General features: G+C 36.8%; 2 protein-coding genes and 2 long non-coding RNA genes across 7 annotated transcripts; 2 read left to right on the top strand and 2 right to left on the bottom strand.

Moving 5' to 3' along the window:
- On the bottom strand, nt 275–6,064 carry LOC105163387 (flowering locus K homology domain). The gene is made up of 7 exons (XM_011081709.2): nt 5,959–6,064; nt 4,868–5,164; nt 2,762–3,005; nt 2,109–2,257; nt 1,742–2,020; nt 1,053–1,247; nt 275–777 (listed from the first exon to the last, which is right to left on the bottom strand). The coding sequence occupies exons 2-7, from the start codon at nt 5,159–5,161 to the stop codon at nt 592–594; spliced, it is 1,347 nt and encodes a 448-aa protein (XP_011080011.1). The 5' UTR covers nt 5,162–5,164; nt 5,959–6,064; the 3' UTR covers nt 275–591.
- LOC105163386 (pentatricopeptide repeat-containing protein At3g22470, mitochondrial) lies at nt 7,575–11,887 on the bottom strand. Of its 4 annotated transcripts, none has more exons than XM_011081704.2 (5): nt 9,811–11,887; nt 9,353–9,549; nt 9,204–9,268; nt 8,181–8,286; nt 7,575–8,108 (listed from the first exon to the last, which is right to left on the bottom strand). In XM_011081704.2, the coding sequence occupies exon 1, from the start codon at nt 11,876–11,878 to the stop codon at nt 10,010–10,012; it is 1,869 nt and encodes a 622-aa protein (XP_011080006.1). In that variant the 5' UTR covers nt 11,879–11,887; the 3' UTR covers nt 7,575–8,108; nt 8,181–8,286; nt 9,204–9,268; nt 9,353–9,549; nt 9,811–10,009. The 4 variants fall into 4 exon arrangements, with proteins under 4 accessions (XP_011080006.1, XP_011080007.1, XP_020550324.1 ...); XM_011081705.2 differs by having other exon boundaries at nt 9,816–11,887; XM_020694665.1 differs by having other exon boundaries at nt 9,353–11,887.
- On the top strand, nt 7,945–8,375 carry LOC110012140. Its single transcript, XR_002287278.1, has 2 exons — nt 7,945–8,080; nt 8,213–8,375. It is a non-coding gene; the product is annotated as an uncharacterized LOC110012140 (long non-coding RNA).
- On the top strand, nt 12,075–12,935 carry LOC110012141. The gene is made up of 2 exons (XR_002287279.1): nt 12,075–12,151; nt 12,264–12,935. It is a non-coding gene; the product is annotated as an uncharacterized LOC110012141 (long non-coding RNA).

The following is a 14,878-nucleotide window of genomic DNA, read 5'->3' as shown; positions in this document are numbered from 1 at the left end:
ACAAGGTATTGCTGTCGCATTTTGACAACCATAAAATTGCTACACATTTGTGGCGCTTAAAGACAACAGAATTTGTATGATGCATCATATGTTGTTTCGCCTGTTGATGGGCCGCCAAAGCAACTAGATTTGGGATGACTCGATCTACAGAAGCAATTAAAGAAAGAAGTTGACAATATATAACAGAACAGTGCAGAAACTAAGCTATCCTAACAACTGCTGATCAGTTGACCTAGAGGTTGAATTAATATGCTCAAAATCAGGGGGACTTTTAGATAATAACTTTTCTTCTCCTAACATAGATAATCAAGCTAAATGGCAAATTCAACATAAAAGTAGATAACACCAGGGGGGTGGCTTAAATTGTATGCCTGGAAGCTACCAAAAAAAACAACTGCCAAAAGCAACAGAGGAGATTGGGTAAACGATTCACAATCACCTGGACTACATAGAAAAGACAAGGTCAACAGTACCTGATACAGAATCATCGACTATCTAATACAACTCTACACCAGCAAGTTAACTTCTAATAATTGAAAGCCTTGTTATCTAAAGCCAAAATCCATCCGTAAATAGAGCAGCATTTCATCTCTAGTAGCCATAACTGGTGCCATACATAGAACCATAATCTCCATTGGGCGCATGGCCAGCTTGACCAGCTGTGTTAGATGTTGAAGAACCATAAACTGGACCCTGAGGGGCATAGGGATTATAACCTTGACTTGGTGGTCCTCCAGCAGTATTCTGTGAACTGGTTACCGCATCAGCAATAGAATTCTGTTCATATAACGGAACGATAATTCATAAGAATAGTCATAGTGGAAAAAGTACCAGTACACAGTACAACAGGACCTATCAAGGATGTCAAAGATTCTTGGTCTATAGGAACTAAAGACCACCAAGTCATGATAAATAACACATCACATGATAAATTTCTTCAGATGTTAGATCTATATAACTTGGGGAAAGTAACACAACAGAATCTTCTCAAGGCCAGAAAACTTAAAGAGCAAATACTTGCAGATAAGAATAAGAATGGAACTAGGAAATACCTGTATCAACTGTTGGGCTGCTTGAACTTGCGCTGCCGAGCCATTTATTTCAACCGTCATCTCACCAGGAACACCCCTTGTTTCCTGTATTGCAATAGTTGCACCACTAGCACGACGAATATAACTAATATTTGCACCATTAACACCAATGACAGCATCAGCATATGATAATGGAATTTGCATGTTCTGTGTGACCTATAAAAAATAAGATGGAAAGAGAGCATCAATGGTCATGAGAACTGAAGAAGTAAACCACTCTGACAGTTAAGACCAATGCCTTTCCAACATCCTCAGACGATGTAGAGGTAGTGTTGGAGCAATGTGTACAATGCAATCACAGCTAGAAACATGCCCTGAGCCTACAGATCAATTTCCAAATTTACATCATCCCTTCACATCTTATGATTCGGGTATTATCCAACAAATTGCAGATAAAAATACAGTCAGCCAACAATTTCAGCCTTCAAAGGTCTAGAGGAAAAGCAGCAGTATGACACATGTTACATTAGAGATACAGCCAAATGACAACTCTTGATAATCTTGCAATAGGCAGTTATTAAAATATATAGAAGAACCAATCAAAATACTATATTGAAGAAAATCATTCATATCTTCCATCCTTCACTAATGAAAATTAGAGAAGCATTCTACGGACTGAATTGCGTGGATGAGATTGAAGCAAAATCTACCTTTGCAATAACTGCTTGTTGGGGGTGCAGGTTATTTGTGTGAGCTCCCACCGGCACATCTCTGCCATAACTAGGTGGGCCGGAGCGAGGCTGCTTCTCCAGAGGAGGCAAGTCTACACGTGGATAGTAACTATCATATTGACGAGGCGGAGGTGCCATGAATGGAGCGTTCGACCCATAACCAAGTTGACCAGGATTCATGGGGAAAGCTGAAGGAGGAAGTCCCCAGGATTGGGATGGGGGAATGTTTTGATTTGCTCGAGAATTTGGCTGTTGCATCTGATCAGGTGAAGTAATAACTTCCGTTAATATGGATAGGGAAGATGCCGAAGACCATAAAATGCTTAAATTCTTCTATAGGACTTGCCTGCATTTCAAATACTCCAATAACGCTTCGATCTACCAAAAATTTCCTAAGATGTGTACCAATTAATTCAACAGCCTTATGCAAACCTTCCGGTTCACCCTGTATCTCAACTACACTGTCATCTGGTAGAGCAACTGCAGGCAAGTTCTCTGCAAAAATGATTTTGAGACAAAAGGCAAGCTCTTAGAATATATTGATTATGTAATCTGTTCAGTGTATAATTCAAAATTCACACAGAGGCCCTATAGTTCATAAAAGCAGATATATCCATATTCATAGATCAAGGTCAAGTAAACTTCAATATACATCCATGTGGACACTAAAAAAGTGCATATACTCCATACTCTGCCAAAGAGCTCAAACTTGTGTATTAACTCCCTGGGTAAACACAGGACTTAAAGCAAAATTATCCACTACAACACTCTGAAAGGGTGCAATTGTTGTTAGATAAGTGATTGACATTTTCACAAGGTATGTATCCAGAAAGCATTAAATACAAGCTTAGCCATGGAGAATAGATAGTCTCAAGGATTAAGTAAGATGAATGTACATGAGCAATTGAACAACTAGGAACCTGAATCATTGAATCTGAATCAACAGGAAAAGAGTTTGATAGCAACAATTACCAGCACATACAGTCATAGAAAAGTTACCTCCTCCAAGAACTCGAATAGTACAATGTGAATCATCTTGAATTGATTTTATAGTGGCACCCTGCTTCCCAATTAAACTGCCAGCCTGCGTAGCTGCGACAAGAAGTCTTGTGCAAACTGTTCCCCCTGATGGTGCATTGGATGGATCTGAGTCTGCATCAACAATGCGTTTATGGATCTTGAGAAGCCCGTCCAAAGCAGGTGGAATTGGAAGATCTGGCTCCTCCTTTGCAGATACCATTACCTGATAAAGATGGTGAAAGGTGTTATTTCTTAAAGAAGCATTACAGTAATCCTTTTCAATATAAAATTTGCATATGCGGTAACCATAGTTGTAAAATCAGAAGGCCAGATTTGTCTGCATCCAACAAAAGAGATGTGGGATGATACTTTATGCATGGCTTGACATATGCAACTATCCATTGCTGGAAAGCATATATGTCGAACTCAGGTCATTCAAGATGATAAATATTGTAAAAATGCCCAAGAACTTTACATAATTTTCATTGATGCAAGCATTTTGCACAATCACCATTGTGCAAAATAATTCTGCAGCATACAGGACCACTTAGTGGAAAGCCCATATCACATATTACTCTCTCTATATTACTAATCAAACTGGAAGTGACTTGTGGTTCACAATTTCAACGGTATGGGAATTGTTTATTTTCATCATAAGGTCTAGCACTAACTATAATATTTACTCTAACACCTAAATATGCAGCATAATATGAAGAGGATAAAATGCAATCAGGATTAACAAGTATATGCTCATGATTGCCAATTAACAAGTAAAAGATGCATATTTGAAAGACTTCCAGTGTTCACATCACATAGAATCCAGAATGTATGAAGAAGTTGTGCTACTTCTCAAGATAATATATGGGCAGAAACACGTAGAATAGGGAAAACGGAGCTATGTCCTAAGTTTAACACATGTTTTGGGTGTTAGCATTGATATTTACCTGTTGATGAAAGATTTTATAATGTAATTTAACAATCATGCAGCTTTTAATTTATTCTCACTGTATCCTTTTTATTAGTAACTCCTGTTTGTCGAATTATCTAAAATAAATCTACACTTGGTTAGGTAAAGCATCTTATGAGTCCACTACATTGTTGTTTCTCTGTAGAGTTTACAACTTTTGCAAGACACCAATCTACCAAGTTCTGAAGTTACCAGATATAGAGCAATGCTTCTTGGTACAGATGTCCGCACAAAAATCAATCTGACATATAGTCAGAAGGACATATCAGCACTTGCAATTGCTCAATACTCATCGCTGCAATCTGGATCTTTGATTCTTCTGGTTTCTTGGCCACATGATAGATTGAAATCTTGCTTAATATGCAAAACCTGCACGGATTCATTTTGGTCACCATAGTAAAGAGAACCTCTTGTTTAACATTGGTTGTATGAATATTAATTGATTTAAATTGGGATATATTTGGCATCCAACTTGTCCCATAATGTTATGTTTTTCAATGTTTCATTCATACGTCTGAATAAAGTCAAGCTCTTCCCTCTTGTGATGATATTCTTAGTCATATAAGCTTTCCAGTCCCCAACACATGAAGTTGAATAAAAATGTATTCAGGCTTAATACTTGAACAAAATAGTTTCCAGCTGATTCTTTAAATTTTTAGCTGCAGTCTCCTCATAGATAGAATCTAACAATAATGAAGTTATATAAGGATACTTAACTGCTGAAAACATGCAAACAGTGCCAGAAAAGCATCTGAAATCTTTCCCAACATCTGGATGAATAATATAACTACTTGTGCCTAAACATCATGCAGTTGTTAGACATATCGGGTGCTTCACAGAATATAAGCAAGTATAACATCAGAAGCAGATGATCTGCAAGTCAGACGACTGGTACAACATACACAGGCCTTCTAAACATAGAAGTATTCTGAATATTACAACATTGGACAAGCAATACAATTTCATCATCAGCATAAGCATGTAAGCAAGATGAATCACTTAACGACTTTCTGAAGAAGTTTCTCAGAATCATCATAACATTTAAAATTCCGAAACAGAAATCATGAAGCAAGAAAGATACTTTTAATAAAATTTGGGGAAGGGCAACAATAACTCACAGTTCTTTCAGTGGTCCCGGGAGGACCATCGAGAATCTTAATTCGAGCCTTTGTTTCCTCACATATTTTCTTAATATACTCTCCTTTGCGTCCAATGATACCACCAACCTTTTGAACAGGAACTAGCATCCTAAACACATTCTCTCCAGGCCATCCAGGCCATTTCTTTTCCTCAACAACACCTGAATCATCTTCATCTTCTTGCACTTCTTCTGGAGGATGCGAGTTCTCAGGCACATTATCCATCTCTTCCACATTACCTAAGTCCTGTTCCTCAAAATTTTCTTCTGCCATTTGCTGAAATGATAGATATTGAAAATTTGTCAAATCAAACAAATAAATCACAAGCAAAATTCTCTCAACTTTTACATCAAAAAGATTACAAAGGATATAAAGCTTCAAGGCATTACACAAATAGAGAAAGAAAACAGTACATTTATATATCTCACCACAAAATACAGATAAAAACAGACAAAATAATCTGCCATTCTAAGTCCCCAGGACCCTATGTTTTGGCAAAAAGCAAGTGGATATTGTAACTGGAACCAATAGTTTATTTGGGAAAGAAAAAATCAACTCATGGCAGCATATATAGCTTAGCCAATCTTATACTAAAATGCCAAAACCACAAATAAAGCTTCATGACTTCAACATTTCATAATGGTACAAAAACAAAATATACAGATAAGTAACTCGGAAATAAACAAGCCAAAACCATAATAATACTACCACAATTTTTGCAATACACTTCTTGCCTTAATCCAGGAACAACAAACATAGAAAGTACCAACCGCATATGTGCGCGCAACATGCTAATGGAGAAAACCAAAACCCCAATTAAACAACCTTTCCCTCTTTCTCCAACAGAGATTCATGCAAAGAGCCTCCATAACAAAATTAAAACAACGATCAAAACTAAGAACCCCCATTCCAGAATCTATACTTAAAAACCCTAACTCCATTGTTTGCACTAAAATCAAAATGCATATAACAGGAAAATCGACCCGAAAAACAAAAAGCCGACAGTACATAAGCAAATTAAACCAATGCCAATTGAATTTCCACGCAATCACGGGCAGTCGCAGACTTACAGAAATTTTGAGAAGTTCTGAACTCAGCAGAAGAAAGAGCGCACGCCGTGAGCGTGAGCGTCTAAGGGAGCGGGAATTGAATTGGAAACAAAAAATATCGGATAGGTTTTATTAAAAGCGGCGTCGAACGAAGTTTGGGTAGTTGCTCTTTACCCCCATACTTTTGCCTTATTTCAAAACTAGCCCTCCTACTTTTGGACAAATTCCATTTGTGCCACCAAAACTAAGTTGCAGAATTACTTGTGATACTCAAATCATGAAATCTCAATTTTTCATATGAAATCAGAAAAAAATTAATAGGATGAGGCCTAAAATAATCAGATTAGCATAATGTTTTTGTTGTCAATTGGGACATCATCAAAATTAAATTAAAATTATTTGTAAATATCGTATTATATTTGAACCTTCAATTTTCATAATAAAATAACAAAAGAATGAGACGAGCCACAAAACAGAAACATAATTAGTATAATTGAAGTCCTCGAATTGATTAGGAAAATGAGGTTGTATTATTCTAATTAACATAGTGTTTTGACAATACTCTTGTATAATTTTGACAAGATAAAGCGTCATTTGCTTGCCAAAATGTTGATGTTTTCAATCTTGTCTTACTTTTAACAAAGCCGCTTTACTTGCTACTTTCACACTTGTACATCAACCAACATTTTGCTAAACTTTCGGTACCACTCTAAATTATGTTCATTCATTACGTTTTATTTATTTATTTTGGCAAATTGAAGCAGAAAGTGCCATGAAAAATAACGAAATTAGAAGATTAAATGGTCATGGATACATATTATGTGTAATCCTTTGACACCCAAACTAATAAGCTGGATGATTACGATTTCAGTAAATTGATCTAATACTAGTTCTAAATCATGCATATCTTGATATATTGAATAACTCAAGACAAAATTTATCGATATATTTGTTTATTTATTAAGGAGAGCTCAATGTTAATTATGTATGAATTCATAATCAATGAGGTCGATTATAGAATTAAAGTCCGATGTGTGACTTGCGTTCATAAATTAAAAGGGTCACTGGTGAGGCACTATAGTCCTCTAACGTTTAGACTGATATTTTGGTCGATCTTGAATAAAAATACGAAACGCTTATCCTATTTTAATATTCTCGCGATATATAAAGATATTATTTTTTTTATAGTCTATTCATCTAAATACTTAACCTCATCTTACCTATATAATATATTAGAGCTTGAAGTTGAGAGGGAGGGGAAATTGAGGTGAGCTTCCCATGTAAGCTTGGCATAAAAGGTTGATGCATACCATCCCTCCTTTACCCTAGTGGGAACCTAAAGATATATACTTTACTTGAGATTGGGAATAAGAGACAAAGTCAACCCCTTTTTAATCAAAGTCAACCTTCAAAGGGAACTAATACTCTGCTTTTTCAAAATTTTTCATTTGAAAATTTTATATGATTTACTCTAATCAAGAAAAAGTAATTAGCACTAAAATATGGGTTCTCGACCAACTCAAGGAAAAAATCAGTGTCCCTGGCGTCGTGTCTCAAGCATAAACAGACCTATCCAAAATAATAAATTTTTTCATTATGATAAAAAATAAAAGAACATATCAATACTTGCATAAATATTACAATTATATGTATAAATCTTAAGGTACTAAACTAGATTACAACATTGGCTAGCTCTCTTCATGTGAGCGGTGATGTGCGTGAGTACTTAAAAGTGGATTTCCCTGTCAAGTGAACCAAAGAGAGAATCTCTTACGTATATAAAGGACCCCATAAAAGATAATGCATGCCTAAATCATCCATCTCCTTCTACCCATTCCATGCTTCAATTGTTTCTTCACCTTTTGTTGCATATTCATATATGTTGAGGGGAATGTTGTCTGGTGCGAAATCTTTCGTCCAACAATGTTCGAATTGTTCATCGTAAATGAATGATTTCGGACCAGGCTTCATTCCCCTCAACCAAAAGAATCGAATAACTGCCAAAGTTCTTGTTGTGTGATTTCTTTGGGGTCTTCCAACTTTTTTCTGCAGAAAAATCATGGGCGGTAGGGGAAGCAGCATATCAACCATCTAGCTGCAGTGTTGATTCACTGAACTTAAGGCAGATATTGTTTGAGAGCAGGTTCGTTCATATCCAATCTTATTTAGTGCTGATAAAAGAGAATATGTCGTTACAACTTACATATATACAGACAACTAACAAGTCTATATAGTATTATTACCTTGTTACATCTTGTCCATCTTATCTCTGCAGGATAATGAGTTGAGGGCGTTAAGGAGGTGTACTGGCTCATCTCTTTTCATCTTCTTGTTTTTCTCATTTTTTGCCTGCTCAAAGATGGTAGTCAGTGATGGGGAGTTCACATAATTGACAGAGATCTCAGGAGATATCAAACTAATGTGAAATGCAATGATCAGAGACACACACAAAAACATGTGGCAGCCACCTCCGATGGAATATTATCAGAATGAAAACAAGAAACGTACAACTAGGAGCTCCCAACGTTCTTCAGAAATATTTTTTTATAATTCGTATTTTCTATTATAAATTGATGTTGTTTCTAGTATTACACTCAAATATTTATAACACGGGTATAAAGTATTTCTCAGAGTATATGATCAGGCTCCTATTTCCTTTCCTAGTAATCGACCAGTGAAAGGTTAAAGCATGTCCAAGGACAACAAGGCAAAAGCCACTTCAGAGACGCAAGTACATATTTTTCCCAAATAAATGTGAAACACGTATAAATCTTTATATTGAGGATACCTATATTAAGAAACAATAAAGTATGATAAAGGTAAAGTTTATTAACTAATATTCAGGGTCAAGGTCATTGTATGAAGTCTCAAGATAGAGAATCACACATTTCCCACACCGTTTTATATCCTTTAAAAAGTGTCGGCCCACTTGGACAAAGATTTGTTCAAAAGACAAATATTCCCAACACAATCACACGGCCCTGTCATCCCTCACTCATCAATCACATGGAAAATGTCTTTATACTGCATGATGGTAGGACTAGTAATGTATCTGCTTAATTATATACTCATCAATAATTTCGAGAACAGTTTGCTATTGATATATCAAACCAAGCCCAAATTTTGGTCCCTTTTCTTTATTCCCTCGTATACCTAAATTTTTTTGACTAGAAGCTTATAGATTGGTAAATTGTGATGCAGAACGGTTGTTCCTGCATGCTCATTTTTAATGAACAAAGTGACTAGAGATATTTCAGCCATCTCACCTGGTTGGGCTAGTTCCTGTAAAAGTTCCTGGGCAATCCTTAAGCAGCAGGATGTTTGACTTGATCTGGAAGGTTAGAGATTTAGATCACTGGCTACAACTGATTCAGTTGGTAATAGCACACAATTTGAGTTCAAGAACAAAACTTACATCTTGTACACTTAGAAATATAATACAAGATAGAGAGCTGTAGAATCCTCTTCCACTTTGTAGCAGCACTACAGGGGCCCCAATAAACCACACACTGAAATTCTCTCAACCATAAATGATTCGGTAAGTGCTCATAATCCATCTTGAAATACTTATGACATCATCTAAATGCATGCCAAATCACAAGACCTGCATGACTATCAAAAGAACAACTTCAGAGATGAGATATTTTTATACAAACACAAGGATAGTTGTTATCACTTGCAACACTCAAGAGCAAGCAGATAGAGTTTCATATCTCGGTATTTGCAATCAATGAAATCCAAATAAGATTGACGATAGTTGATTTAAATTTCAAAAGTAAATAACAGTGAGTGGGCAGCATATCTAAGAGTCCTAACTAAGTGTTGCTCCAGAGAGTGATGAAATTAACTTTGGGAGATACCAAACTTTGATACCTTACCATCCAGCCAGTAATGACCACACCACGAAGGACCTCTGTTTGAAATAGCATGCCCATTTCCTATTTCTAGTCAGAAAATTCACAAATTCCAACTTCTCATTCATGCATCCTGAATTTGATCCAGTATCTTCTACTTTCATCTCGCTCTCTAAAATTACCTGCTGGCACCCCACATTCAGCATGTCATCCATTTCTCAGCCCTTGTTGGAAAATCTGGGAATCAATTGGAGAAATTTCGAATAACTCTTATCTTTTGACAATAAGTCCACAACTATACTTGCTGTATATGAATCTGGTGAAAATTTTCTCTTTGCCATTTTCTGAAGAAGCTCAACCACTTTCGGGGCGTCATTATTATTGCAGAACCCTCGCATAAGTGTATTGAAGGTAACTACATCAGGAGCACAACCTTTGTTTTCCATCTCTAGAAACAGATTGTTTGCCTTTTCTAGCTGTCCATCCTTGCAAAACCCATTTATCATGATGGAATAAGTATAAACTGTTGGTACTAAGCCCATCTCTGGAAACCTCGCAAACAGCTCACTGGCTAAGTCGAGTTGTCCTGCTTTGCACAATCCATCGAGTAGACAGTTACAGTTTAGACTGTTCAGCTTATGGCCAGACTTTTCTAGAGATCGAAACAAATCTATTGCCTCGTCAGGGCAATTGTTCTTGCCAAAACCATCCAATAATATACTATAGGTAGCAGAATCTGGTGTCAGGTCATGATCTTTCATCTTAGAATAAAGTTTTCGTGCATCCTCAACTTTACCTGCTTGAAATAGACCAGTTAACAGAATGTTGAAAGTAATTACTGTTGGCTTGTATTCCTTGCAGAGCATTTCGTTGAAAAGGTCCATCGCCTCTTTCAATTTATGACACTTGCAATACCCATTCATTAACACATTGTAGGTTTCAATATCTCTTTCATGGCCCTTAGCTGCCATTGAAACAAACAACTCTCTTGCATCATTAAGTCTGCCCTCCAGACAGTACCCATCCATCAAAGTGTTAAATGTAATAGAATCAGGCTTTTCACCCCTTCGAATCATCATCTCCAGCAAACCACTTGCTTCATTAGTTTTCCCCTCCTTGCAAAGTGCATCTATCAACATATTAAATGTCATAACATTGGGACGAATACCTCGATCCATCATATGAATGAAGAACCCCTTCGCCTGCTCCCACTCGCCCATCTTACATAAACCATGAATTAATGCACCATACGCAACCACATCTGGCGAAATACCCCTACCCTCCATTTCCGAAAATAATTCTTTACCCTTTTCAACAAATCCCTCTTTACAAAGCCCATCAATAAGGCAAGAATAATAAATCAAACTGGGTTTAAATCTCAGTCCGAATCCCACATTTCCATTCACCAACTCTTCGTGCAACCTGAGAGCAACCCCTGCATTCCCACTCCTACATAACCCAGTAACCAAAGTCCCCCAAGTTTTCACATTAGGATAAACACCCATTCTGATTATTTTCCTCAACAACCCTACTGCATCACCAATCTTATCTTCCACACACAACCCTTTAATCAGCGAAGTAAATGTAACAATATTCGGATGGTAACCCCTCTTCAACATCCCACCCATAACAGCAAAACCAAGAGCAACTCTCTTCAAATCACAATAACTATTAATCAAAATATTCATTCCAATATACTCCGGCAATAAATTAGCTTCAACCATCCGATTGAACATAAAAAACAAATCTTCATACTTCTTGGCTTTGGCAACAGTGCCTAGCAGCGTGTTGAATGATGAAACGGGTGGTTGTGTCTGCATCTGGAGCATTTTGTCGAACTGTGCAAGCGCATCATTTACGTTCATCTTTCCGTCATTTCTGGGGGATTTCGGAAGCGGGATCTGGGGTCCGGTCCTGGATTTTGGGTGTATGAATTTCGTTGTAAGATTACATCTTTCAGAAGGTGTGGAGACAAGAGATGCTGCAGTAGAAGCTGCATACCGAGAAGACGTCCTGGAAACCATAGCTAGCTCATACACTTCAACGGAATTTCGAATGAGAGAGAACAGAGAGGGAAGTAGCAGCATTCAGGGCAGAACAACTCAGTTGGGCTGGGCCCGGGCCTGGGCCGTAGTCTTGTGGATCCGTTTACTTCAGAGGGCTGTTTGGGTGAGCTTAAAACATAAAATATTAAAAATTTAATTTAATTTTTTTTTAAAAAAGTAAAGAATACCAATTATTTTAACCTTACTTTAGTTATAAAATTATCATTGTTAATTGAGACATGCAGAGAGTCCAATTCTCCAAACTAACACGAAAGTTCTCTTTCTCCTCCTTCCATAACTGAGACATGCAGAGAGGTAAATTCTTCACTCACCAAATGTTGCACTCAACAACATATTTTCCTGTGAAAAAGATTGACATAATCATTACATGAATAATTTATGACTCTGTATTATCTTCTTTCGCCAGATTATATCAATGCCAACACCAAACCCACATACACACAGATGCTTATAGCCTCCTCCATCGGATTAAACATGGCAGCGGTGGTGCATTATTGCCACAAGAAAATACAAAATCAACGGATCATACCCCGTATAGAAGTTGCTATTGTCCAGGTAATGAGCATTGAAAGGATCTCTCACTATGTAGGTAATTGTATGTAATGAAAATCTTTTGTATATGGTTAACAAGTCGCATCTAGAACACAGAAAATTGCATCTTACACGCCTTACGTGGATGTCTAGACATGGACATCATTTAGATCCTTAACAGTGTGTCTTGTGTTTGTGTATGTACACGTGCAGCCAGACAAATGGGGTTCGGTGATAGAAGAGAATGCCGAAATCTCAGCAAGTAGGCTTCTGATTACATTTTACAAGCTGAAGGGTCTGAAGACGAAATGTATGCTTATTTGGCGAACGAACCAGATTGCAATTCCCTATTGATCAAGCTGGTGGAGAGCAGGAGAGATGTAGCCTCAGTTACTTTGCATTTCACTGGAGACATGCTTCGTATATGCTTAGTCAGGCATGTCTTTAAGTTCTCATCTACCTCTATTTCGATCCACACCAGAAAATGCACTTCCTACGACATATTAACATCCTTCCAACATGTAACTCCAGGTGCTGGGTGCTGAAAGCAAGCTGAAAAAGAAGCTTAAGCACATTGTCATGGCAGCGACGAGGTAAGTTGCCCTGTCATGGAAATGAAAATAACATTAGGTATCCCAGATGGTTATTAACTTAGTGCATAACAAGTTTCAGATATCCAAATAAAACAGTTTTTCAGTAACAGAGTAGGTTATATACTATAATCTTGACTACGTTTCCGTGCTTTCTTCAATTAAGAGAATAGAGATTTTAAAAGGTGATAAAGGATCTGAAGGTGGCTAGAGTATTTAACACACTAGTGGAGGAGATGAAGGCTATTGGACTTGTATCCGTCGATGATTCACAGTGCAGGAATGTGATGGTTCCAATGGCTCATAAAGACAGGAGCCTAGTCCCCCTCCTCATGGGTGGTGGGATGGGGGCTGGAAAGAGTATTGTGCTCAAGGACATTCTCAAAGAGTAAGTTGATCTTATATCATGCAAAGAAAAAATTGATAGAACTACAGTCTTGTCTTTCTGCAAGAAGTAATTTTCTAGTGTGATTATTAATGTAGTTTGCAACTATGCTGGAACTGACCATTCTGGGCTGAAGCATCCGGAAATGCTGTTTTCATAGAGGCTGATGCCTTCAAGTAGTCGGACGTAATCTATAAAGCCCTTAGCTCTAGGGGGCACCATGACATGCTTCAGATGATGAACTCTATTCATCTCTTGCCTTCGTTCATTGTTACTCTTAACATACAATCGCATAACACAAATTATCATGGAAGAAAATGCAAATAATGACAGCATTAACCTAAATACCTGATTATAATAGAAGAAAAATTTGTCAATAATAGTGGCATTAATCAGATCAGAATACAAACGACTCTAATTATTGCATGTAAAGAACAAAGAAAACAATGCTATCTATTTCACATACCCCATTTTTAACAAAAATATATTCCTAATTTTCTTCAACTATTAGATAAATTAAAAAATCAATAATTAATATAAAATAAAAAATGTATAGTAATAATAATGATCTTAGTGACTTGTTGATTAAGCTTATTTTTGTATAGATATTAAATATATAAATAAAAATACCATATTTTATAATTAGCTAATTCAAAATATGTGATATTACTTAATAATTATAATATATGGTTAATTTTGAATAGAAAGTTGACATAGTATGATATGGAGTTAAATATATAAAAAATTTAAAAATAAAAAATATATAAAAATTGAAAAGCTCATGAGCCTTATGAACAGAATATATTGAGCTCAAGCTTGAGCCGGCTTGCAAGGACTCGACTTGTCTGCCATCCCTAAGGTCAACTCCCGGCTAAAATCACATAAGAGATTTGCAGATGCATTTACAACATATTGCCAATTAGTTGGCAATGCTCGACTATAGAGCAGCAATGGATTGGAAGGTCCTAAGGTTAAATCAAGACCTCTGTTTGCTAACTCTTCACCATTTATGTCATCTAATCAACTTAGCATCCCCAAGTGACAACCACCACGTACAATAAGCACGACTTAGTGCTTTTATTTACTAAGTAAATTCTAATGGAGTTGATTTGAAGTGCCAATGTCCAAATGTATTAGATACTCATATCTCATGATAGTGAAGTTGATAGGATGGAAAGAAAGAGACAAGATTTATTGGTCGATCCAGATGAAATCAAATGTTTGTAAGTGGTAGGCCGGTCGAAAGAAGCTGCAGATTTCATTTTTGAGCTCTACCAGAGGCCCCATCTAGCTTTTGAAGCGGGGTCTGTTTGGAATGACATAGTTCTGTCACCTTCAAGGTTGAATATTCAGGAAGAGCTCAAGTTTTGCATTCAGAGAGTTGAGAGAATGAGATAGTGATGTGGCACTGACAATCACAAATGAACTTCTCTCCTTAAGCAAGTATAAGAGATGATGGAGGACAAGGAGCTAAAGATTTTGCTGAGATACAACTTCAGTTGATCCACATTTCAA

Source organism: Sesamum indicum, linkage group LG6 (assembly GCF_000512975.1).
Source record: "Sesamum indicum cultivar Zhongzhi No. 13 linkage group LG6, S_indicum_v1.0, whole genome shotgun sequence".
NCBI lineage: Eukaryota > Viridiplantae > Streptophyta > Magnoliopsida > Lamiales > Pedaliaceae > Sesamum > Sesamum indicum.
The sequence above is the reverse complement of the archived record's forward strand: the minus strand, read 5'-3'. Positions and strand labels throughout refer to the sequence as shown.